The 26,336-nt window shown below is 47.5% G+C and overlaps 1 protein-coding gene across 1 annotated transcript in view; it reads left to right on the top strand.

Moving 5' to 3' along the window:
* Positions 1-13,393, top strand: part of col27a1b (collagen, type XXVII, alpha 1b) — a 740,056-nt gene extending 726,663 nt beyond the window's left edge. The window contains exons 58-61 of the mRNA XM_070863596.1: positions 416-584; positions 2,644-2,753; positions 9,213-9,431; positions 11,709-13,393. Of these exons, the coding sequence (XP_070719697.1) occupies positions 416-584; positions 2,644-2,753; positions 9,213-9,431; positions 11,709-11,855 (645 nt within the window). The 3' untranslated portion in view covers positions 11,856-13,393. The remainder of the gene's footprint in view (positions 1-415; positions 585-2,643; positions 2,754-9,212; positions 9,432-11,708) is intronic.
* Positions 13,394-26,336: the final 12,943 nt, after the last annotated feature.

Below are 26,336 nucleotides of genomic sequence, written 5' to 3'. Positions count from 1 at the left end.
GATACATTAGTCCAAATAAATTTCATTTTGACCAGCCAAATGCTCACCCCGCAGACATATTGCCCCGGCAGTTTCTCCGGGACACCTGCTTTCCCTGTCAGAATTAGCGCCGGGCACGACTGCAGGCCAAAGCAGTCATTTTGATACGGGGCGTTGCACCCTCAGTGACGTCACCAAGTGGGTGGAGCTAGAGTGCGTAGTGCTAGCTCTGAGCGCTGCTGGTAAACTTGCGGCAGGTTGTGGCAGGCACTGCCAGCGCATCGCTCGGTAAAGGGTGGCACTCGGGCACTAACGGGTGCCACTAAGCAAGTTAATTTTAAGCCCCATATCTTTTGATAACTACTGCAACATATGCTGTTATAGATGTACGTTTTAACTGCGGTGATTAGAGCCAACCTTTCTATTCCCCATGCAGAACTTTCAGAATTCAGACCTACCTTTGATTGACCAGGGAGCAGAGATCTTTAAGACCCTACACTACCTCAGTAATCTTATCCACAGCATTAAGAACCCTTTGGGTACTAGGGACAATCCTGCCCGTGTCTGTCGTGACCTCATGAACTGTGAGCAGCGAATGAATGATGGTGAGTCCGAATAGACTGTGATTCCGTATTCTGGTGCTAACTCTTTCACTGACTCAGTCACTTGCCATATCTTCTCCAATTTGACCGTGCAGTTGCAAGTCATAGAATCACAGTGTGACATAGCACAGGAGCATGCCATTCGGCCCATCGTGCCTGTGCTGGCTCTTTGGTAAAGCTATCCAATTAGTCCCACTCCCCTACTCTTTCTCCATAGCCATGCAAATACTTTCCCTTCAGGGTATTTATCCAACTCCCTTTTGAAAGTTATTATTGAATCTGCTTCCACCATCCTTTCAGGCAGCGTATTGCAGATCACAACAACGTAAAAAAAAATTTCCTCATCTCGCCTCGGGTTCTTTTGCGAATCACCTTAAATCTGTGTCCTCTGGTTACCGACCCTCCTGCTACTGGAAACACTTTCCCTTCATTTACTCCATCAAAACCCCTCATGATCTTGAACACCTCTATCAAATCTCCTCTTAGCCTTCTTAATGTCCCTCCATGTAGACTGGCAAGAATCAATCCAGATTGACATTGGCTTTTTTGTAAATTACTGGCCTTGTTGGTGTCAAGTACTGTCTCTCTCAACTTACCTTACTAATTAAATGCTTTGTACACAACTCCCAAACTTCAGGCTGGTCCAAACTGACTGGATGTGGAAATGTACGGGATAAATGGATGGCATGAGCTCCACCAAACCCTGCATGCTCCAAAACATGGTTATCGATGACCTAATTGCTTTCAGCCTCCTGTAGTTGGCTAAGCTCTGCAGTGATATTCCAAGGTTTACCCAGTCTACTGATCAAGCCTCTGATCACGCTGCTAGGTGCTCCCCGCTCACGCCTGACAGTATAGGCGAGATCCAAACATTGATGCAAACTTGCATCCCGTCAATTTTGTGGCAGAGTGGTTTTCAGTTCTCCGTTCCCAGGCTGCTGTCAGCCCGTGGCTCAGTGCGACGCACTCTCTCGCCTCTGAGTCAGAAGGTTGTGGGTTCAAATCCCACTCCCGAGACATCAGCACATAAATCTAGGCTGACACTTCCAGTGCCATGCTGAGGGTGTACTGCACTGTTGGAGGTGCCATGTTTCGGATGAGGTGTTAAACCGAGGCCACCGTTTGCTCTCTCAGGTGAACGTAAAAGATCCTGTGACACTATTTCGAGGAGCAGGGGAGTTATCCCTGGTGTCCTGGCCAACATTTATCCCTCAATCAACATAATTTAAAAACAGATATTCTGGTCATTCTCGCATTGCTGTTTGTGGGAACTTGCTGTGTACCAATTGGCTGCTGTGTTTCCAAATTACAAGTGATTATACTTCAAAAACTACTTCATTAATTGTAAAGCATTTTGGAACGTCCTATGGTCATGAAAGAGCGCAATATAAACGCGTCTTTCTTGTTTTTTGAACTATTGTCCGGTATCTCAGACCGGTCCAGTATCTCAGACTGGTCCAGTGTCCAGTATCTCAGACTGGTCTATTGTCCAGTATCTCAGACTGGTCTATTGTTCAGTATCTCAGACTAGTCCAGTGTCCAGTATCTCAGACTGGTCCAGTGTCCAGTATCTCAGACTGGTCCAGTGTCCAGTATCTCAGACCGGTCCAGTGTCCAGTATCTCAGACCGGTCTAGTGTTCAGTATCTCAGACCGGTCTAGTGTCCAGTATCTCAGACCGGTCCAGTGCCCAGTATCTCAGACTGGTCCAGTGTCCAGTATCTCAGACCGGTCCAGTGTCCAGTATCTCAGACCGGTCCAGTGTCCAGTATCTCAGACTGGTCTAGTGTCCAGTATCTCAGACCGGTCCAGTGTCCAGTATCTCAGACCGGTCCAGTGTCCAGTATCTCAGACCTGTCCAGTGTCCAGTATCTCAGATCGGTCTAGTGTCCAGTATCTCAGACCTGTCCAGTGTCCAGTATCTCAGATCGGTCTAGTGAGCTCAGTCCATTTTGTACAGGTTATCTGAAAGGTGCGATTCCCCCTCCCCCCCCCTCCCCGCAACCAACTAACCACTGTTGCTTGGAGCAACACCTGATCTTTTTCTTTTATTTACTCCTTAGGAACTTACTGGATCGATCCTAACCTCGGTTGCACCTCTGACACCATCGAGGTGATATGCAACTTCACTAACGGTGGGCAGACCTGTCTCAAGCCTGTCACTGTGTCAAAGGTAATGCTACAATATGATTTTTCAATATTTTAATGAACCCATCTACCTAGCTTCCTTCTATAGCCTGAAGGCCAATCACCATATTGGACCCATAACATTAATGTCTGTCTGGAGCAGCTAACAGCAATTGTTAACAGATAAGCCTAACCCTTTTGCTTGGACAGAGACAGACAATTTTTTTTATTCATTCTTGGCAAGGCCAACATTTATTGCCCATCCCTAATTGCCCTTGAGAAGGTGGTGGTGAGCTGCAGTCCATGTGGTGAAGGTGCTCCCACGGGAGGGAGTGCCAGGATTTTGACCCAGCGACGATGAAGGAACAGCCGATATACTTCCAAGTCAGGATGATGTGTGACTGCGTCTGCTGCCCTTGCCCTTCTAGGTGGTCGAGGTCGCGGGTTTGCGAGGTGCTGTGGAAGAACCTAGTTCAAGTACCTAGAGTTACCAGTGACTATCTAATTCTCAGCCCTTTACAAAGACTGAAGAGACTCTATACATTACTGCGTTCTAGTCTTACTCTAAGTTCTGGTTAAAGCGCAGGTAGTGAACTTGTGACATTGAATGCAATGGCCAGTCTTCACTAACATGTCCTCACAAAAGCAAAATATGCAGAAGCGGAAAATTCAGAGCTCCTTGGTGCCACACTCGGTCAAATGCTGCCTTGACGTCAAGGACAGTAACATAAATACGGAAAATGCCTCAGAAGGCCAGGCAGCATCTGCGGAGAGAGAGACAGAGTTAACGTTTCAGGTTGGTGACCTTTCATCAGAACAGACCTGAAACGTGAATTCTTTTCTCTCTCCGCAGATGCTGCCTGACCCGCTGAGTGTTTTCCAGAATTTTCACTTGTCATTAACATGTCATTTAGCTTTTCGGAGCTCTGCGTCCTGCAAGACATTGTACCAGTGTAGCTGCAGGTAGCTTCAGAATAAGGGCACTACCTCACTGAAAGGGAGGAGTGTACAAATGGGAGTGTCCACAACTTATTGTGCTTCACTTATTGTCTCAGTGAATGTGGCTCAGTGGGTTACACTTTTGCCTCTGAGTCAGGGGGTTGTGGGTTTGGTTCAGGTTCAAGTCCCACTCCAGGGACTTACCTGAGTACAAAAAATCTAAGCTGACACTCCAATGCAGTACTGAGGAAGTGCTGCACTGTTGGAGGTGCTGTCTTTTGGATGAGACGTTAAACCAAGGTCCCATCTGCTCTCTCAAGTGGATGTAAAAGATCCATGGCATTATTTTGAAGAAAAGCAGGGAGTTATCCCCGGTGTCCTAGCTAATATTTATCCCTCAATCAACATCACTAAAAAACAGATTCCTAGTCATTATCACATTGCTGTTTGTGGGAGCTTGCTGTGCGCAAATTGGCTGCCACATTTCCACATTACAGTGACTACACTCCAAAAGTACTTCATTGGCTGTAAAGCGCTTTGAGACATCCGGTGGTCGTGAAAGGCGCTATATAAATGTAAGTCTTTCTTTTACACATTTTCAAGATGTAGACCACCAAAATAAATGCGATTTGCAATCCAACGATTGCTATTTAGACTGCGGATGCTGGAAATCTGAAATAAAACTCAGGCAGCAACTGTGGAGAGAGAAACAGAATTAACATTTCAGGCCGATGGCCTTTCATCAGCTATTTAGTGCTGCAGTACCGGTCAGTAACATGAGGTGGCAGTGCTGAGAACAAATAAACCATCACGGCAGCGCCACCAGCAGGCGCATGCTGTTATTGCAGCTATTCGCAACCTTTTCTAAATTACTTCCTCTGAAGTTTAATAGTTGACTTCCTAGTATTGATTTTTTTTAAGACCTGAAAATGACGACAAAACTTTTTTTTTAAACTCTACAGAAGAGGTGTCCATGCTTTATTCATCTTGTGGGCAACTTAGGTGCATAGAAAAATAAATAACAAAAGCAAAATTGTGCGGATACTGGCAATCTGAAATAAAAACAGAAAATGCTGGAAATTCTCAGCGGGTCAGGCAGTATCTGCAGAGAGAGAAACAGAGTTAATGTTTCAGGTTGCTGCCTGATCTGAGAATTTCCAGCATTTTCTGTTTTTATTTCGGGTACTAAGGGACGTGAGGCAAAGGCTGGAGTTAAGTCACAGATCAGCCGTGGTCTCTTTGAATGGAAGAGCGGACTCTAGGGGCTCAATGGCCTCCTCCTGGTGCTATGTTCTTAACAGTAAAAGGCTGTGTTTCTGTTTATGCTGCTGAATAAATAGCAACTTCAGATAGTTACACAACAAATAATGTGACAATCACTTTAACCTTGGCCCAAATGGCAAACAATTCAGCCACAAATATATTACTTTATATCGCTATGTGTCAAAGTTACACAACAAATACAGTAAATGTTACTTTAGTCCAGGTCTCAATGTCTTTGTAAAGTTCGGACATGTGCTCGAAGAGGACTAACCCAGTCGTAGCCAGAGAATCACCTGCAACGGCTTCTCTTCTCGCTCCCGCATCGTTACCTCTGGTGTCCCCCAAGGATCTATCCATGACACCCTCCTATTTCTCATTTACATGCTGCCCCTTGACGACATCATCCAAAAGCACAGCATCAGTTTCCATATGTACGCTGACAACAACCAGATCTACCTCACCACTTCTCTCGAACCCTCCACTGTCTCTAAATTGTCAGACTGCTTGTCCGACATCCAGTACTCGATGAGCAGAAATTTCCTCCAATTAAATATTGGGAAGTCCACAGCCACTGGCTTCGGTCCCCACCACAAACTCCTTTCCCTAGCCACCGACTCCATCCCTCTCCCTGGCAACTGTCTGAGGCTGAACCACACTGTTTGCGACCCCGGTGTCGTATTTGACGGCAAGATGAGTTTTCGGCAAGATGAGCTACATATCCGCAGCATAACTAAGACCGCCTATTTCCACCTCCATAACATCGCCCAACTCCACCCCCCGCCTCAGCTCATCGGCTGCTGAAACCCTCAGACTTGACTATTCCAACACACTCCTGGCCGGCCTCCCACTTTCTATCCTCCATGAACTTGAGGTCAGCCAAAGCTCTGCTGCCTGTGTCCTAACTCGCACCAAGTCCCACTCACCCATCGCCCCTGTGCTCACCCACCGATATTGGCTCCCGGTTCAGCAACACCTCAATTTAAAAATTCTCGTCCTTATTTTCAAATCCCTCCATGGCCGCACCCCTTCCTATCTCTGTAATCTACTCCAGCCCTACAACCTCCCAGAGATCTCTGCGCTTCTCCAATTCTGCCCTCGAGAGCATCCCCGATTTTAATCGCTCCACCATTGGCGGCCCTAAACTCTGGAACTCACTCCCTAATCCTCTCTCTGCCTCTGTATCTCTCCTTTTTCAAGACGCTCCTTAAAACCTACCTCTTTCACCAAGCTTTTGGTCATCCACCCAAATATCACCTTATGTGGCTCGGTGTCAAATTTTGTTTGATAACGCTCCTGTAAAAGCGCCTTGGGACATTTTACTCTGTTAACATAGAAACATAGAAAATAGGTGCAGGAGTAGGCCATTCGGCCCCTCGAGCCTGCACCACTATTCAATAAAATCATGGCTGATCATTCTCTCAATACCCCTTTCCTGCTTTCTCTCCATACCCCTTGATCCCCTGAGCCGTAAGGGCCATATCTAACACCCTCTTGAATATATCCAATGAACTGGCATCAATAAATCTCTGCGGCAAGGAATTCCACAGGTTAACAACTCACTGAGTGAAGAAGTTTCTCCTCATCTCAGTCCTAAATGGCCTACCCTTTATCCTAAGACTGTGTCCCCTGGTTCTGGACTTCCCCAACTTCAGGAACATTCTACCCGCATCTAACCTGTCCCATCCCGTCAGAATCATATATGTTTCTATGAGATCCTCTCTCATCCTTCTAAACTCCAATGTATAAAGGCCCAGTTGATCCAGTCTCTCCGCATATGTCAGTCCAGCTATCCCTGTTAAAGGTGCTATATAAATACAAGTTGTTGTTGTTGTAATTTGCACGGTTGAGGGGGAAAATTTGGGGAGTGGGACTAACTGGATCGCTCTTTCAAACAGCCGGCTCAGGCACGACGGGCCAAATTGCCTGCTTCTGTGCTGCATTAGTCTATGATTTTCTGATGAAATACATTGTGTTACTTCAACCTTGTTCCTTGTTCTTATTTCAAATGGTAGTAGCAAAAGCAAATCAGATATCAATATAGCTGAGCTTCCGATGTAACAGCGTGGATATCTTGTAGGCTGCCTGCGAGTTCCCTCTGAGGGCAGTGCTCAGTGAGGTGCTCCAGGGTCTGATTAGGAGCTCCAGAGTCGCATGATGGGGAGGCTTCAATCTTCCACCTATGGAGAAGGTGGCAGCATCTGCCACGGCCTGTTCTGAGGCGGTTGATGGTTGTCCACTGTTTGCGAGGAAGGTTTGATCCTTCAGGTTGTACTGTGGGGTCTTCTATGAGGAATCCATTCCATATGTCGCAGTTCTTCCAAGCATTTCGCCGCCGGTCATCAAGGCTGAGGGGAGATCGCTGAAAGGCTTCGGCGACGGTCCAAAATGGCCTTCTAGATCATTGGACAAGCATCCAGTACAGTTGCAGGTCAAGCACTGTACGTAATGCTTTCATTAGCAAACATTTATGAAGAGTTTCACAACAAATACTGCGGCAATTGCCTAACCACGAGTTCGTGTGCTTCTGTGCCTACCCTACTGAATAAACAAAAGAACCAATTCAAACGGGTCCTCAGGGTCACGGTTAAAGTAACACTTATAATATTTGTTGTGTAATTTTTACACAGCTACGATATTTGTTGTGCAAAGTCACCGGGCCCTCAAGCTGAAGTTTAGTGTCACCAGCGAGGAGCAGCGATGGAGGGAGGGGGGGGTCACAGAACAGAAACTGGCCAGACAGGACCAGGAAATCTGCAACAGAAACTGGGAGAGCCCTTACGGAGCTTGGATCCTGGCCAGAGCGCAGGCCATGCTTTGGCTCCCTGTGTTCACACGGTTGAAACCAACTCCCTTCTATATCAACCGTGGCTCGGTGGGTCGCATTCTCGTCTCAGAGTCAGCAGGTTGTGGGTCAATGTCCCACTCCAGAGACTTCAGCACAGAAATCCAGGCTGAAACTCCCAGTGCAGTGCTGAGGGAGCGCCGCACTGTCGGAGGGGCAGTACTGAGGGAGCGCCGAACTGTCGGAGGGGCAGTGCTGAGGGAGCGCCGCACTGTCGGAGGGGCAGTGCTGAGGGAGCGCCGCACTGTCGGAGGGGCAGTGCTGAGGGAGCGCCGCACTGTCGGAGGGGCAGTGCTGAGGGAGCGCCGCACTGTCGGAGGGGCAGTGCTGAGGGAGCGCCGCACTGTCGGAGGGGCAGTGCTGAGGGAGCGCCGCACTGTCGGAGGGGCAGTGCTGAGGGAGCGCCGCACTGTCGGAGGGGCAGTGCTGAGGGAGCGCCGCACTGTCGGAGGGGCAGTGCTGAGGGAGCGCCGAACTGTCGGAGGGGCAGTGCTGAGGGAGCGCCGCACTGTCGGAGGGGCAGTGCTGAGGGAGCGCCGCACTGTCGGAGGGGCAGTGCTGAGGGAGCGCCGCACTGTCGGAGGGGCAGTACTGAGGGAGCGCCGCACTGTCGGAGGGGCAGTGCTGAGGGAGCGCCGCACTGTCGGAGGGGCAGTACTGAGGGAGCGCCGCACTGTCGGAGGGGCAGTGCTGAGGGAGCGCCGCACTGTCGGAGGGGCAGTGCTGAGGGAGCGCCGAACTGTCGGAGGGGCAGTGCTGAGGGAGCGCCGAACTGTCGGAGGGGCAGTACTGAGGGAGCGGCGCACTGTCGGAGGGGCAGTACTGAGGGAGCGCCGCACTGTCGGAGGGGCAGTACTGAGGGAGCGCCGCACTGTCGGAGGGGCAGTACTGAGGGAGCGCCGCACTGTCAGAGGGGCAGTACTGAGGGAACGCCGCATTGTCGGAGGGGCAGTACTGAGGGAGCGTCGCACTGTCGGAGGGGCAGTACTGAGGGAGCGCCGCACTGTCGGAGGGGCAGTACTGAGGAAATGCCGCACTGTCGGAGGTGCCGTCTTTCGGACGAGACGTTAAACCGAGGCCCCATCTGCCCTCTCAGGAGGACGCAAAAGATCTCAGGGCATTATTTTGAAAAAGAGCAGGGGAGTTCTTCCCAGTGTCCTGGGGGCCAATATTTATCCCTCAACCAACATCACTAAAACAGATTATCTGGTCATTATCACATTGCTGTGTGTGGGAGCTTGCTGTGTGCAAATTGACTGCCGCATTTCCCACTTTACAACAATGACTACACTCCAAAAAATACTTCACTGACTGCAAAGCGTTTTGGGACATCTTGGTGGTGTGATAGGCGCTATATCAATGCAAGTCTTTATAACTCAGCCACTTGAGGCTGGTACAGCTGTTTTTATTTTCTTGCCCTATTGGGAACAAGGTCCTAATTATTCTTTGCATTGCTTTCAGTTGGAGTTCTCAGTGGGACGGGTCCAGATGAACTTCTTACACTTGCTGAGCTCAGAGGCGGTCCAACACATCACCATACACTGCCTGAATGTGCCCGTGTGGGCAGATGGAAGTTTGGACAAACCTTTCAAACAAGCCGTAAAGTTCAAGTCGTGGAATGGCCTGATGCTGGAGGCAGGGGGAACGTTTATACCAGAAGTACTGCTGGATGACTGCCGGGTACAAATCAAATCAAACCATACTCCCCTGTTCTATGTTCAGTTTTGACATCGCAGTAAAATAGCCTCCACCTGCAAACAAACCCATCGCTTGTTTACAAATCCCTCCATGGCCTCACCCCTCCCTATCTCTGTAATCTCCTCCAGCCCCTCCGCCCGAGATGTCTGCGCTCCTCTAATTCTGCCCTCCTGAGCATCCCTGATTATAATCGCTCAACCATTGGTGGCCGTGCCTTCTGTTGCCTGGGCCCCCAACTCTGGAACTCCCTCCCTAAACCTCTGCACCGCTCTACCTCTCTTTCCTCCTACAAGACGCTCCTTAAAACCTACCTCTTTGACCAAGCTTTTGGTCACCTGCGCTAATTTCTACTTGTGCGGCTTGGTGTCAAATTTTTTAATCTCGTAACACTCCTGTGAAGCGCCTTGGGACATTTCACTACGTTAAAGGCGCTAGATAAATACAAGTTGCTGTTGTTGTATTTAATTGCTCCTCCGAGTTGCAGTTTCGGCACCTTATGCAGGGGTAAAAGCTCAACACCTATTGACCCAACAACAGCATACTGGACCACAGCAACACGTCCATTTACAACCTCACACCCTCATGGAACCTCTGAATGGCTCTGCACATTTGAGTGCTAAATTATAAGCAGTTTTGAGGTGGGGACTCTGTCACTAGAATATCTCTGCCGACAATAACAACAACACCAGTGTTTATATAACACCGTTAATGTAGTAAAACATCCCAAGCAGTGTTCCCTTTGATTGTTTTTTTAGGTCCGGGACCGCTTTAAAATCCTGCACACACGCAGTTTTTTTCTATTTAAAAGCCGGTGAGTCAGCTGTGCAAAGGGAACGTTGGTCCCAAGGCGCTTCAAGGAGCATAAATCAGACAAAATTTAACACCGAGCCACATAGAGATATTGGATGTAGGTTTAAAGGAGCGCCTTAAAGGAGGAGAGGGGCGGAGAGGTTTAGGGAGGTGTAATGTACGCACCTGTGAGTATGCTTACAGGTTTGTAGTAGAGTTGGCTGCTCCTGGGCACGGCCAAGGGGGCCATCAACCGGTCCAGGCAGTGGGCAGTCGAGGGGGTCGTTCAGCCTGACTGCCTGCCTCTCTTCCGCGGTTACATCTGAGCCAGGGTGTCCCTGGAGATGGAGCACGCAGTGTCCACCGGTACGCTCGCGGACTTCCCGCAAGAGGTGGGCGCCGGAGGGACTGGAGTGCATCATCACCCTCGGCAACCAAATTTTAATTTGATTTTATATGTTTTAAAGTTTCATTTGTTTTAAATGCCGGTTTTAGTGTCCCCCAAAAGATAGGGGGCACTTGTAAATTATGGTTTTAGAGCCCCAAAAAAACCACAAAAAAAACCTACAAAAATACAAAAAAAAAGGGGCAATGTTTGTAGTGTCCCCCAGATCGGGGGGCACTTGATTTAATGTTGATTTGGTTACTCAAAAGAGTTGTAGTAGAGCTGGCTGCTCCTGGGCACGGCCATCAGCCGGTCCAGGCAGTGGGCAGTCGAGGGGGTCATTCAGCCCGACTGCCTGCCTCTCTGCCACGGTTACATCTGAGCCAGGGTGTCCCTGGAGATGGAGCACGCGGTGTCCACCGGTACGCTCGCGGCCTTCCCGCAAGAGGTGGGCGCCGGAGGGACTGGAGTGCATCATCACCCCTGGCAACCAAATTTTTATTTGATTTAGGTTTACTTTCAAAAGTTTAATTTGTTAATGTGTCAGTTTTAGTGGGCCCCTTTAATCAGGAGGTACTTGATTTACAGATCAACTAAAAATAGTTGTAGTAGAGCTGTGTTGCATTGTGAGTGGCTTAGCCAGTCATGTGATGTTCACAAGGCTCAATAAAACCCCAGTCAGTTGAGTCTAGATCATCCACGATGAGGTATGCAATTGTGAACCTAGTGGATGAACTGGTAATGTGTAGTTTGAGTGTTAAACCTTTGTTAATAAACCAACGTTCTTAGTTGCTATGAATTCTTAAGCAAAGAACCCATGAAGCAAATACATTACAGGAGGGAATTCCATTGCTTACGGCCCAGGCAGCTGAAGGCATGGCCGACAATTTCATTTTATTTAGGCCCCTTCGCCATCGTCCCACATCCAGATTTGGATTTGAACCCACTTCACTACCCTTCAGAAAGTCTGAAGATCTTCTGGACAGAAAGCAAAGTGTTTTTATTTTAAGGGGTGTAATGTTTTAGCTGCTTTAATCACAAGTATAAGTGATGATCGTGTTCGTGTTTATTTCATTGCATTTCAGATACAAGACGGCCGATGGCATCAGACGCACTTCATTTTTCACACGCAAGATCCCAATCAGTTGCCCATAATCGGCATCTATAACTTGCCACAACCAAAGCCTGGAATACATTACCACCTGGAGGTGGGGCCTGTCTGCTTTCTTTGAGCTCTTGACTTGAACCATCTTTAACCCACATCAGAGCGTAGTTATTCTTTATTGTGTGTTCAATAAAACTCAAGGAAATGCTGACGTGATGCGAAAAATGTCACATCACTGATCAGAGAAGGCTGTCAATGGCTTTTTATTAATAATAAAACTGCAAGGAAATGTTAGAGGACTTGTTTCGTGGGAGAGTGCTTAGCTAAAACAACTAGAATGGAAGATCTCCACCAATGACCAAGGCCGCCGTGTTGAGAGAGAAGAGACAGACTGTCTATAACTGGGTTGCAGAAGATGCATTTATTTGTGAAAAAAAAGAGCTAATTGGTTTCCAGTGGCTGCGAAAGTTAATATCAGCAGTTCCACAGGCTAGGATACTCAGAAAAGTGACTTTATGCAGTAGATAGAGCTGCATGTCTGCTAAGCATCTCCAATGTGCAATAGTGGAGGAGAAAAGGGGGAACTATTAAGAGTTGTTGAAATTCTCTAAAATCCGTGACACTTAATTTAATGCGCAAACAGTTCCAGCGTTAGCTTTCAGCTGCCAAATAAAAAAAACGCCTGAACCAATTGATGGGTTTCGGACACAGGGGAGAAAAGTAAGTGATGAGGTACCTTGGCAGCACCCCATTTTCTAGTGATACCACACGGTGCTAATGAAATGAGCTTCCCGGGGTGACTTACTACCTCCCATTGACTGGTATTGGTGCTCATACATTCTCATGTATTTGTTTTGGTTCATGTGTCATTTTGAATCAATGGTGCTATGTAACTACCACAGGATAGGAGTGGGTGTCGTTGGGTGGGGGAGGGGGTGACAATTCCAGTTTTTGTGACTGGGGGTAACACCCCTGGCCCCACCCAGAGTCAAAAACGCAAGGATAATTGTTAACTTAATTATTTCATAAGTGCCTTTAATATTTTAAGGGATTATTTTAATTGTGTTTTTGGACAGGTGTGAGAGCAGCAGGGTTTCAAACCCCTACTGTTCCTTTGTCTTTAGAGAGAAAAAAAGAGTTTGAACTATTTTTGAAACCCATACTGTCTTTTTTTAAGTTCCTCATTTTGAACACTACTTCTGTTTGTATAGAGTTGCCCCCCCCCTGAAAGCTGTAATTAATATTGAGATGAGCTTTATTCATGAAAAAGAAAAGTAACCAAGAATCTTTCCTGCAATAATGATCGCTTTTTCCACCTTCTGATCAAATTGTGTCAAATGTTTTCTGTGCGCTATGTTGTATACAGTTGGATCAGTATTTTGCAATCTGCTATTTAATGTTATTTAAATGTTTAAAAAAAAAATCATGGTTCAACAAAGTAAGGAAACCAATCGGCTGTCTCTATCGCAGATGTCTATGTTTGAAAGTAAATCTGTTTGTAGTTGTGAACATGTTGCTTCAGCACCCAACTGGTATTGGAGAGTTATGTAGAGTTTTTTCTTGGCTTGTCTAATGTGTAAATTTGGTGTTTCGAAGAGAGGAATATTTCAGTGTTTCAAATCTATAAGATATGCAGAGTTTAAACGTACTGTATAGGAAAATGCTTTAAGCGCTTTTTAAATTCCTGAATTATTTTTGTTTGTTTTTTTTTACTTTGAAGGAAATATGTGAAGAATCTAGAATTCTAATACATTTTAAATTTATTTCATTTCTTTTTTTAAAATAAAAAATCTGATAATACAGTTGAAAATCCAGCCATCAGAATACCTCAGATACATTTTGGTACTATTCTGAACACCCATCAGCTTTTCGTTTTTATTTTTTTATTTTTTAGTTCTGATTGGGTTTTTGTTTTGAGGGCTGTGGGGGGGGGGGGTTATTTTTCTATTCCATTCGCTTTTCTGTGTGTGTCTGTTGCTATAGAAACAGAGTTGCCATGAAATGGTCATCCGCAGACGTCAGTATCATTATTGCCTTAGTCGCAGATGTTCGACCGTTCCGTACAGCGGTTCACTATTTAGCTGTGAAGTACCTTATTCAGCCTTTGCTAGTCTCGTTGGGGCTTAGACTGCCATCGTTTGAAATTAAAAGTTTCTGAAACTTTATTGAAATAAATATTTCAAACTGAAGCAATGAAACCTGGGTTGGCTGTTTTGTGCATTCTTCGTGAAAAAAACGATTGTAACTTGCGCCCCCCCCCCCCCCCCCCAAAAATAAGATAAATCAACACATTTTAAACTCGGCAAGAGCACAGGGTTTTAAAGCACCTTCTCACTTCCTCTCCATTGCACATCAGCAGTGTCTTTTTACCCCACTTTGTATTTATACAGCACTTTTAACGCAGTAAAACGACCCAAGGCGTTTCACAGGAGCAATTATCACCGAGCCACATTGGGAGAAATTAGGGTAGCTAACCAAAAGCTTAGTGAAAAGACTTTGGTTTTAAGGAGCGTAAGTAGGAGAGAGAGGATTAGGGAGGGAATTCCAGAACTTAGGCCGTCAGTGGTGGAGCGATTAAAATTGGGGGTGCTCAAGAGGCCAGAATTGGAGGAGATCAGAGATCTCGGTGGGTTTGTGGGGCTGGAGAAAGAAAGACTTGCATTTATATAACACCTTTCATGATCACCAGACGCCTCAAAGCACCTTACAGCCAATTAAGTACTTTTTGAAGTGTAGTCACTGTTATAACGAGAGAGGAGATTACAGAGATAGGGAGGGGCGAGGCCATGGAGGAATTTGAAAACAAGGTTGAGAGTTTTAAAATTGAAGCGTTGCTTAACCACGAGTCAATGTAGTTCAGGGGGTGAAGGGTGAGCGGGACTTGGTGCGAGTTAGGACATGGGCAGCAGAGTTGACCTCAAGAGGGGGTAGAAGATGGGAGGCCTGCCAGGAGTGATCACACATTTCACAACCTCTGTGCTGTACAGCCAATGAAGTACTTTTCGAAGTGTAATCACTGTTGTAATGTAGAAAACGCAGCAGCAACCTCTGACCTCAACCCAGAATTTTATGAGCACCTCCCAATTTGCAAACCTCCCTCATCAGCAGCATTAAACGAACATACGAACAATGACGGATGGGTAAACATCCTGTAGTCTGTCAAGCCTGTCCCATACAATTGCGATACCTGGTGTATCACAACATATACATTCCTCCCCACCCGAAACCATGGGAGAGGCAAACAACCAGGTTAAAAAAAACCCAGGGGAAAAAATATGGGAAATTCCTCTTCGACCCATCTAGACGATAGAAACTAGGCCAGCAGTTCACTCTGGCCCCGAGTTCCCTGCAGTACCGATCTTCGGCAAAAGGTGATCTCCACCGTAGCCAGAAACAGGGCCAGCTCATGCTTGAAGGAATTCAGCAAATCAGCATCCACCGCATGAGACAGAAGTCTGTTCCAGTGGTCTGCTATTCTCTAGGAAAAGAACCACCTCCTGACATCTAACCTAGATCTGGCCTCATACAACTTAAATATGTGACCCCTGGTCCTGCCTAACCTATTTAATTGGAACAAATTTCAACTAGAATACAAGCTATTCCCTTCATTATCTTACGAACCTCAATCAGATCCCCCCTAAGCTTACACATCTCTAAAGTGAAGAGTCCCGGCTCTTGTGTGAAAGTTGAGCTGCCGCGTTTCCCACATTACAACAGTGACTACACTCCAAAAGTACTTCATTGGCTGTAAAGCACTTTGAGACGTCCGGTGATCGTGAAAGGCGCTATATAAATCCAAGTCTTTTCTTTAAGATGCTTTACACTGGGAATTAGTCTAATGGCCCTCGTCTGCACCCTTTCCAAAGCCTCAATATCACCTACCAGGTGAGGAGACCAAAACTGGACACAGTATTCCAAGTGAGGGCTGACCATGGTCTCGTACTCAGTTGTCCTGTGGATACACCCCAACACCTATTTGCTCTTTCATTGACCTCAGAATTTACAACAGTTAGATTTTAGGGCTACAAATGGAAAAGCCACTTAAACACTTAAGTACTCATCACATGCAATAACACTTGTGATGTTATAAAGCAATGAACCATCTGATATACTGGGAGCAATGCCACAGGAGGTCGGCTAATCTGTTTTAGAAAATAACTAGTACACAGGGATTTTTGGAGACACTGGTGGGGAGAGGGGAGGGGAGGGGGAGGAGAGTGAGGAGAGGAGGTGGGCGGAGGGGAGGGACGGAGGGAGGAAGAGAGGATGGGGAGGGGGCGGGGACGAGAGGATGGGGAGGGAAGTGGAGGGGCGGGTTTCTTCACCCCATTAAATGCTCAGTAGGTAAAGACACTAGTTGGTATGGTACTGAACCTGACACACTAGGTTCAAATCTTGCATGGGCTTGGGTTGGTTTGTGATCTCAGTCAGTGGTACAGTCTGGGGGGCAGTACAGTTCACTTGTGTCACTGATGTAGGGAAGGTCAAATGTCAGCCAGGGTGCCTGCTGTGGAGTGTTGCCTCCTCCATATCCCCCGTACTTGGGAAGTGCATGTGTGCACGCATCAGGCGAGGATACTCAGCTATGATACTCTGCCACCTTGGCTAAGCTACTCACAATGCAATAGCTCTACAATTCTTATTATAACTTTAAGCCAAGTGCCCCCTTTGGTAAAGGGACACAATGATTAGGACCCACAAATTAACAAATAAATGTTAAAGGGAACCTTAACAAATCAAATTAAAATTCTGTTCCCTGTTGTAATGATGCGCTCCAGTCCCTCCGGTGCCCACCTCTCGCGGAAGGCCGCGAGCGTACCGGTGGACACCGCGTGCTCCATCTCCAAGGACACCCTGGCTCAGATGTAGCCGCGGAAGAGAGGCAGGCATTCGGGCTGAACGGCCCCCTCGACCGGTTAATGGCCCCCTTGGCCAGGCCCAGGAGCAGTCCTATGAGGAGGCCCTCCGACCTGCTCGCTCCCCTCCGCACAGGGTGCCCAAAGATCAGGAGTGTGGGACTGAAGTGCAGCAAGAAATCGCGGAGCAGCCCCTTCAAATAACGGAAGAGGGGCTGCAACCTCACACACTGCAGCAATAGCTCTACAACTATTTTTGTAAACCTGTGAGCATGCTCACATCTGCATACATTACAACAGTGATTGGGAAAGGTAGCAACGCTTCCAGTTACTAAGTTCCCAGTAACAGTCACTGCCGGAGAAAATAAACATTCCAAAAAAAAAACCTCAATACCAAACAACCGGCAACAGAAACAAGATGTGTGGTGGGACTAACTTTATGAAAATAGCCCACTTCTGAGTCAGCTCACGGCAAAAACCCAATGTTATTTCGATAAACCACCAAGTCTCATTGTACCCTCAATGCATTAACTCGCCCTGGCACCTACTCCCACAGTAAAGTTCCCAATGTTGAAGAAGCACCAAAATACAGTGTTAAATTGTCTACCAGTGAAGGAACAAGCTGTCCGTAGGAAGGAATGATGAGAAATGCCCTCACAGTTAGTTCCTGTACTCGTGCAGCGTAGCAATGTTACAGAGAAGTATGCTACATTGAGACAAAGTATAGCGCAGTAAAGAGCAACACATGGCAAAGACGACCCCTCCTGTGCACATACCGCTTTCATGCACTAAAGGTTTTTGAGTGTTGACTTTTGGTAGTGCCCATATCATCAGTGACAATAGTGATTATAAACCTCGACCAGTGTCAGCTGCGGCTCAGTGGGTAGCACCCTCACCTCTGAGTCAGAAGGTTATGGGTTCAAGTCCCACTCCAGGGACAGGAGCACATAAATCCAGGCTGACACTCCAGTGCAGTACTGAGGGAGCGCCGCACTGCCAGAAGGGCAGAATTGAGGGAGTGCTGCACTGAGGGGCAGTACTGAGGGAGTGCCGCACTGTCGGAGGGGCAGTACTGAGGGAGCGCTGCACTGTCGGAGGGGCAGTACTGAGGGAGCGCCGCACTGTCGGAAGGGCAGAATTGAGGGAGCGCCGTACTGTCAGAGGGGCAGTACTGAGGGAGTGCCGCACTGTCGGAGGGGCAGTACTGAGGGAGTGCCGCACTGTCGGAGGGGCAGTACTGAGGGAGCGCCGCACTGTCGGAAGGGCAGAATTGAGGGAGCGCTGCACTGTCGGAGGGTCAGTAATGAGGGAGCACTGCACTGTCGGAGGGGCAGTACTGAGGGAGCGCTGCATTGTCGGAGGGTCAGTACTGAGGGAGTGCTGCACCCTCGAAGGGGCAGTACTGAGGGAGTGCCGCACCACCTGAGGGGCAGTACTGAGGGAGCACCGTACTGAGGGAGTGCTGCACTGTCGGAGGTGCCGCCTTTCAGATGGGACATTAAACAGAGGTCCCGTCTACCCTCTCAGGTGGACATAAAACATCCCATGGCACTATTTTGAAGAAGAGCAGGGAGGAGTTACCACCGGTGGTCTGGGCAATATTCATCCCTCAATCAACATAACAAAAAAAAAACAATTACCTGATATTTTGCACATTGCTGTTGGTGGGAGCTTGCTGTGCACAAGTTGGCTGCCGCGTATCCTACATTATAACAGTGACTACAATCCAAAAAGTATTTAATTGGCTGTAAAGTGCTTTTTGAGACGTGCGGTGGTCGTGAAAGGTGCTATATAAATGCAACCTCACACACTGCAGCAATAGCTCTACAACTATTTTTGTAAACCTGTGAGCCTGCTCACATCTGCATACATTACAACAGTGATTGGGAAAGGTAACAACGCTTCCAGTTACCAAGTTCCCAGCAACAGTCACTGCCGGAGAAAATAAACATTCCAAAAAAAAAACCTCAATACCAAACAACCGGCAACAGAAACAAGATTAAAAAGTGCAAACATCTTCAAACTGTATACAGCGGCTCGAATGTGTTACTGAATCACATTTCAAATCAAAGATCAGAAACCCAATAATTAATGGGTGGAATAGACTAACACGTTTTCATCATTTATTTAGGGATAAACACATATTCAATAAGGCATATTCAACGTGGGGGTTAATTTACTTTATTCGAAAAATATTCAGCCTCCAATCTGCCATATACCTGGCGTCACATGTGGTTTATTAGTGGACTTGCACCAAGTCCCGTTCACCCATCACCCCTGTGCTCGCTGTCCTACATTGGCTCCCGGTTTAGCAATGCCTCGATTTTAAAATTCTCATCCTTATTTTCAAATCCCTCCATGCCCTCGCCCCTCCCTATCTCTGTAATCTCCTCCAGCCCCACAACCCCCGCGATGTCTGCGTTCCTCTAATTCTGCCCTCTTGAGCATCCCCGATTATAATCGTTCAACCATCGGTGGCCGTGCCTTCTGTTGCCTGGGCCCCAAGCTCTGGAACTCCCTCCCTAAATCTCTCCGCCCCTCTACCTCTCTTTCCTCCTTCAAGAGGCTCCTTAAAACCTCCCTCTTTGACCAAGCTTCTGGTCACTTGCGCTAATTTCTACTTATGCGGCTCGGTGTCAAATTTTTTATCTCATAATCCTCCTGTGAAGCGCCTTGCGACGTTTCACTGTATAAGTACAACTTGTTATTGTTGAATCTATTTTCTATTTAAATAAAACATCCATAATGCAATTACAGAGCAGCTTCAGGCTTTGAAAGCAATGTAGAATATTATAAATCCAACCGCAGTTATTAAAATAGTAATCTGTCTATTTAATAGGACAAGTGCACCATATTCAACGAGAGTACCGTAAAACCAAAATATTTCAGAAAATGAAATTTCATGACACAGCCTTTTTCAGCAATGGTTCCACAATCTTATTTTTTTTTCACAGTTTAAGCTGTCTCTGGACAGTATCCCAAAGAAGTGAAGAAAGCAGCCTTTTACTGTACAAATATTCAACAACAAAAATCCCACGGCATTATTTTGAAGAAGAGCAGGCTCATTATCACATTGCTGTTTGTGGGAGCTTACTGTGCACAAATTGGCTGCTGCGTTTCCCATATTGCAACAGTGACCGCATTTCAAAGGGTACTGCATTGGTTGTAAGGCGCTTTGGGACATCTGAGGTTGTGAAAGGCGCTATATAAATGCAAGTTTTGCTTTTTTTTAAATGTATAATTAACCTCCCTATTGATTATATCAACAGAACTAAACACGGCTATACAATCAAACCAGGGTCAATTTTGTATTGGCAGTTTGTCTTTCAGAGAGACAAATGTCTCCCATGGATCTGTGTAAAATGATACTCTGTGAAAATGCTGTTCCAGAATGTTGTGTGATGTAATAGGGCACCAAGCTGTGCCCCGTTTGGAGAGCATGCTGATAAAAGCAGGTCACTCGATAGCACCATTCATCTCAACCAGAAAGCATCATCTCTTGGGAGGGTTGAAAGGGCTCATTCTGGGCTCCCCTGATGACTCAGCAAATGTTGTCCTTCGAGAGCAGCTCGGCCTCAAGAGCAGATGATTCACGTGTCATCCCCAGGCTATGCTTGGTTACCTGGCCCCTGGCTTCAGGATGGCAAAATAGCCCGGCTTCCTGCCCCTGATTGCTGCACAACACCCGCTGTTAGTGGGTACATCAACAACAACCTGTATTTATATAGTGCTTTTAACGCAGTAAAACATCCCAAGGCGCTTCACAGGACAAAACAAATAAATTTAATACCGAGCCGCATAAGAAAAAAATGACGGCAGATGACCAAAAGCTTGGTCAAAGAGGTAGGTTTTAAGGAACGACTTCAAGGAGGAGAGAGAGGTAGAGAGGCGGAGAGATTTAGGGAGGGAGTTCCAGAGCTTGGGGCCCAGGCAACAGAAGGCACGGCCACCAATGGTTGAGCGATTGTAATCAGGGATGCTCAAGAGGGCAGAATTAGAGGAGCGCAGACATCTCGGGGGGGGGGGGGGGGCTGGAGGAGATTACAGAGATAGGGAGGGGCGAGGGCCATGAAGGGATTTGTAAACAAGGATGAGAATTTTGAAATCAAGGCGTTGCTTAACCGGGAGCCAATGTAGGTCAGCGAGCACAGGGGATGATAGGTGAGCGGAACTTGGTGCGAGTTAGGCCATGAGTTTCGGATGACCTCTCGTTTACGTAGGGTAGGATACAATTGCAGACATCAGGTCAGGAGAGGGGGTCGGGCGGTGAGGCCCTCTGCAGTTGAATAATCTGCTAGTGCCCAATGAATAACAGTGAGTCGGACGTGGTGCAGGAGGAGGCCCAGCCCCTGTGGACCTGCAACCCAGCGCAGAGGCGCCCTCGAGAGAGATGGGGGAAAAACTGCTCATACAAAGGGATCCTTCTGCTGAGCGCTGTTCGTATGCAGGGGTCACAGCACGATCCAGTAGCACTAAACATGAAGGAGTGCAACGAAGGTTCACCAGACCGATTCATGGGATGGGGGATTGTCCTATGAGGAGAGATTGAGCAGACTAGGCCTATATTCTCTAGAATTTAGAAGAGTGAGAGATGATCTCATTGAAACATACACAATTCTTACAGGGCTCGACAGGGTAGATGCAGGGAGGATGTTTCCCCCGGGCTGGGGAGTCTAGAACCAGGGGTCACAGTCTCAGAATAAGGGATCGGCCATTTAGGACTGAGATGAGGAGAAACTTCTTCACTCAGAGGATGGTGGATCTCTGGAATTCACTACCACAGAGGGCTGTGGAGGCTCAGTCTTTGAGTATATTCAAGACAGAGATTGATAGATTTTTGGATATCAAGGGATATGGGGACAGTGCAGGAAAGTGGAGTTGAGGTAGAAGATCATCCATGATCTTATTGAATGGCGGTGCAGGCTCGAGAGGCCGAATGGCTGACTCCTGCTCCTAATTCTTATGTTAAAGCCCGTATGCCAGTCCGCTGATCTCCATCGGAGACGCCTGTGTCAGCTCTGGAGGAGCAGAGTGAGAAGGCAGTGTTCAGTGACAAACACCTTAAGCCGCTCACTGCGAAGTGGCCGCAAGAAAATATGCATCAAGTTCATCCCAAGTCGGGCGCAACGATGGAATATCGTTTAGGAAAAGATGTGGGGGAAAGAGTCAGGGCAGCTGACTACCCAATCCCCAATCACACTGCAGCAGGGAGCAGCATGGCCCTCTGAAAACAGGCGTGCTACCACAAGGGCGGGTAATAGAAAGGCTAGAGGCACTGGAGAGGGTGCAAAAAAGATGTACAAGGATGATAAATGCGAGGATATACCTATCAGAAAAGGATGAACAGGCTGGGTCTCTTTTCTCTTGGAGTGACCTAATAGAGGTCTTTAAAATGATGAAAGGTTTTGATGGAGTGGATACAGAGAGAATGTTTCCACTTGTGGGGAAGAGCATAACTAGAGGCCATCAGTATAAGATCGTCACAAAGAAATCCAATAGGGAATTCAGAAGAAACTTCTTTACCCAGAGAGTGGTGAGAATGTGGAACTCGCTGCCACAGGGAGTGGTTGAAGCGAATAGTATCAATGTATTTAAGGGGAGGCTGGACAAGTATATGGGGGAGAAGGGAATCGAGGGTTATGCTGATAGATTTAGATGAGGAAAGACGAGAGGAGGCTCGAGTGGAGCATAAACGCCGGCATGGACTGGTTGGGCTGAATGGCCTGTTTCTGTGCTGTATATTCTATCTAGTGATTCTATGTAGATAGTCCCACAACAATGTGGCTGCCCTTTAACACCTTCTTAGGTAATGTATTGAGGGATGGTCAATAAATCCGACCCATAAAAATAAACATCGCCCAAATCCCGTGAAAAGTGAATCCATTTTTATTTGAGTCCCAGTTATAAGACACCGGGGCAGCTGCTTACATGAAAAGGCCTTTCAATGTTTATTCTCCTTTATGAAAGGCATTTCAGCCTAACTGCTTACAAAATGAAAATGTAGTCAGCGATGTTTCCTGCAAGCTGTGCTTTGTTCTGCGTGGCCTGTTTCCTTTAGTGTGTGGTCCCTGGAAGTTTCGGTGTCTGTACGGTATTTACAATGGAGGAGCCGATGAACGGCCTGTGTGGGACCTTTCCCATTACTGCGCGGCCCCACAGCTTAGAGAAAAAAGAAAGACTTGCATTTATATAGCATCTTTCACAACCACCGAACGTCTCAAAGCGCTTTACAACCAATTATTTACTTTTTGGAGCGTAGTCCCTGTTGTAATGTGGGAAACGCAGCAGCCAATTTGCGCACAGCAAGCTCCCACAAACAGCAATGTGATAATGACCAGATAATCTGTTTTTGTTATGTTGATTGAGGGATAAATATTAGTTTGGACACACCAGCGATAACTCCCTGCTCTTCTTTGAAAGAGAATCATAGAAATTTACAACACAGAAGGAGGGCCCTTTGGCCCATCATGTCCGCGCCGGCCGACAAAGAGCTACCCAGCCTAATCCCACTCTCCAGCTCTTGGTCCGTAGCCTTGTAGGTTACGGCACTTTAAGTGCACATCTAAGTGCCGTTTAAATGTGGTGAGGGTTTCTGCCTCTACCACCCTTTCAGGCATGAGTTCCAGACCCCCACCACCATCTGGGTGAAAATATTTTCCCTCAAATCCCCTCTAAACCTCCTACCAATTACTTTAAATCTATGCTCCCTGGTTGTTGACCCCTCTGCTAATGGAAATAGGTCCTTCCTATCCACTCTCTCTCTCGGCCCCTCATAATTTCACACACCTCCATGGGATGTTTCACGTCCACCCGAGAGAGTAACCGGGGCCTTGGTTTAACATCTCATCCAGAATACGGCACCTCCGACAGTGCGGCGCTCCCTCAGCACTGCACTGGAGCGTCAGCTTATAATTTTGTGCTCAAGTCTCTAGCGTGGGACTTGAACCCACAACCTCCTAACTCAGAGGCGAGTGTGCTACTCGCTTTAAAAAATATATACAATTCATTCAACATTTATAACATCGTGATCATTCCATTGCATCATACAAACTCTTTCCCTCACTCTGCACAGCCATTCCTCCAACACATAGTAACATCAAAACCTGAAGTTTAGTTTGTCTCCCGTAACATATATTAATCTATTGTAGTTTAAAAATTGATCATAACCAAGCCTTCTGAACTCTTTCTAGGATATTCTCATCCCAAAAGATTTCTTGCAGAAACAACAGGCCAGTGCCTTTAAAACACTGCAACAACTGCAGCAAATTCTTCTCCCCCCTCAGTCCGTTCACATTAACCGAGACCAATGTAATTCTGGCTCCTAATGAAGGAAGTGTGCCTGATAATCCCCCCATCGTCATTTAATCTCCGGCCCTTCCCTCCTCTCATGCTCCTTCCCAACTTTTTGGGCAGCTGTTGTTTTCTCCGGCTCTTTTTCACCTCCTGTTTGAACATTCCCTGCCATTTCTGCCTCTTCCTTACATTAGGTTTAGGCCGAGGAGCTGCCCCTTTTCCCTCCTTCTACCCCTCACTAACCTTTCCCTCGCCACATGTTGCCCCTCCCCCATCCCCACCCCCACACTTCCATGTCTCCATCCTCCTCTGGCTCCTCACTCTTGAGCTCTTCGCTAATCTCCCGTCCCTGTTCCCCGTCAGATACAGAATCTCCCTTAGAGAGTCCTCCTGCTAACATGGTTTCTCCAACAGTGCCACTCCCTTCGGCCTCACCTCCACCGCTGACCCTTGTCCCCGTTTCTTCTCTCTCTGGGACAATGGAACATCCTCACCCTTGTCTCCCCATTCCTGTCCTCCTACCCCTTTAAGGCTCCTGCCTCTTGCCCCCCTCTCCTTGTCTAGCCCCCTCCTGCTCCCCGAGATGTCTGACTTTCCATCTTTCTTTGGAGTGCTTACACTTACCCCGTACCCACCTTTGCTCCCCCCATGGACACCCGATTCTTTAGGGAGAGCCGAGCCCTATTATGGCTCAACTCTGCCCTTGACCCCTGCTGCCCCCCCACTGTCTTTGTGCTTTTCCACCATACTTGGTGTGTTTTCCACCACCTCCATCCTGTTCTCTGCGCCACAATTTTCTGCCTCTTCTTGCTCGCTTTTCTCATTCCGTTCGCCGGCCGTGTCCTCCTCCTGCTCTGCTCCTCCGGCCACTCCACTCACACCTCCTGCTCCTTCTCCTTCTCCCATCTCCTCGTCACTCAAGGAGCTTCCTTCTGCCTCACTTCACAGTCGGAGGGGCCTTTGTAACACACCCCACAGCTCTCTGCCATGCAGTTCCGAGCGATGTGTCCAGACTTGCCACAGTTATAACAGTGCAGGTCTGGGCAGCTTCTTACAAGATGGTCGTGTCCAAGTCAGTAATAGCAAACCTTCACCTGGTTACCATGTAGAACCCAGAAGAGCTGCACTCCTTCCATTGTCTCAAATTTCATGCTGTAGGGCAATGACTTTGCTCCCCCTGGGAACCGCACTTTTACACAACGGGTTCCATTGGCTACTGGCGTTCCTGGATAGTATCTCCTCTTTATTACTGAGCAAAGTTTAATGTCCCACGACTCCAACTTTTTTTATTAGCACACTGTCCTCAACATAAACCGGCAGGTTTAAGAATGAAACCTCACCACCTCTTCAGAATACAGCAAAGATACATCCAAGAACTTCTCACCAACCTTCAGGCTCAGTAAAAGTCTTTCCACCTCCTCTCGGCCACTGACCGTCACCTCGAACCCAACATTCGGCTTTGCTCGGCAGGCAAAGCAACTTCCCTCACCGCAGTCCTCGTGTAGTGCCTGGATAATATCCCAAGCTCGCATCTCTCCTTATCCTGGCACTGAACCACCACCGTGTTTTCTTTTCCAAACCTCCTGGGGTCCCGGCCCAAATCTTTGGGCCTTTTATTCTCCCTTTCCCCAACATTCCCTCCCCTGGTTAAATTCACACTGGGAGCATTGTCCTCTGAGGGGCCCGGCACTCCAGGCCCCTCAGCAGCCAGCTGGCTGATGTTTATGGGCCAAAAAGGCCCTAAAATTTTGGGGGGAAAAACAACCCAAAAACCCACCACCAACTTTTTACGAACTCACTCCAACTCCTGCAGTGATCAGCAGTATCTGCTCACTCCTCGCCGTTCCCACCCAGAGAGCCACAGCTGACACAGGGAACGTTGATGGCCATGCAGGAACCAAACACAAAGGGCCCAGGTTCAATTCCTGTCTCGGTAACTAGCCTCAGGTCAGGGGGTGGCAGATATCCTTCCCTGAAGGACATTAGTAAACAAAAACACAGGTTTTTTTTACAATGGTTGTTTTTGTGGTGCCGGCCCAGATTTGTTGAATTCAGTTTCACAATTTATCGTGGTGGGACGCCAGCTCAGAACCTGATGGGACGTCCAGTTCCAGTAACCACCACAGAGCCCGCAGCTTGTTAGCCAACATTCCCCAACAAGGAAATCATTCAGCCACAACGCTCCAAACAATCTGCCCAAAACAACACCATGCCCTATGCAAATAAATACCAACAAGGGACTTACGGGAATCACAGCAATGACGCATTAAGAACTTAAGAAATAGGAGCAGGAGTAGGCCATGCAGCCCCTCAAGCCAGCTCCGCGATGTTTGGGGAATCTGTTCAATCCTAGATTGCAACATAGCTATCTCCTGTGCGGAATTGTCAGCCATTGCTCAGTGGGTTACACACTCACCTCGGAGACCAAAGAGGTTGTTTCCCCTGGCTGGAGAGTCTAG

This window comes from Pristiophorus japonicus, chromosome 20 (genome assembly GCF_044704955.1).
Source record: "Pristiophorus japonicus isolate sPriJap1 chromosome 20, sPriJap1.hap1, whole genome shotgun sequence".
NCBI classification, from domain to species: Eukaryota; Metazoa; Chordata; class Chondrichthyes; family Pristiophoridae; genus Pristiophorus; species Pristiophorus japonicus.
Note: the sequence above shows the minus strand (reverse complement) of the source record. Positions and strands in the feature narration are given on the sequence as shown.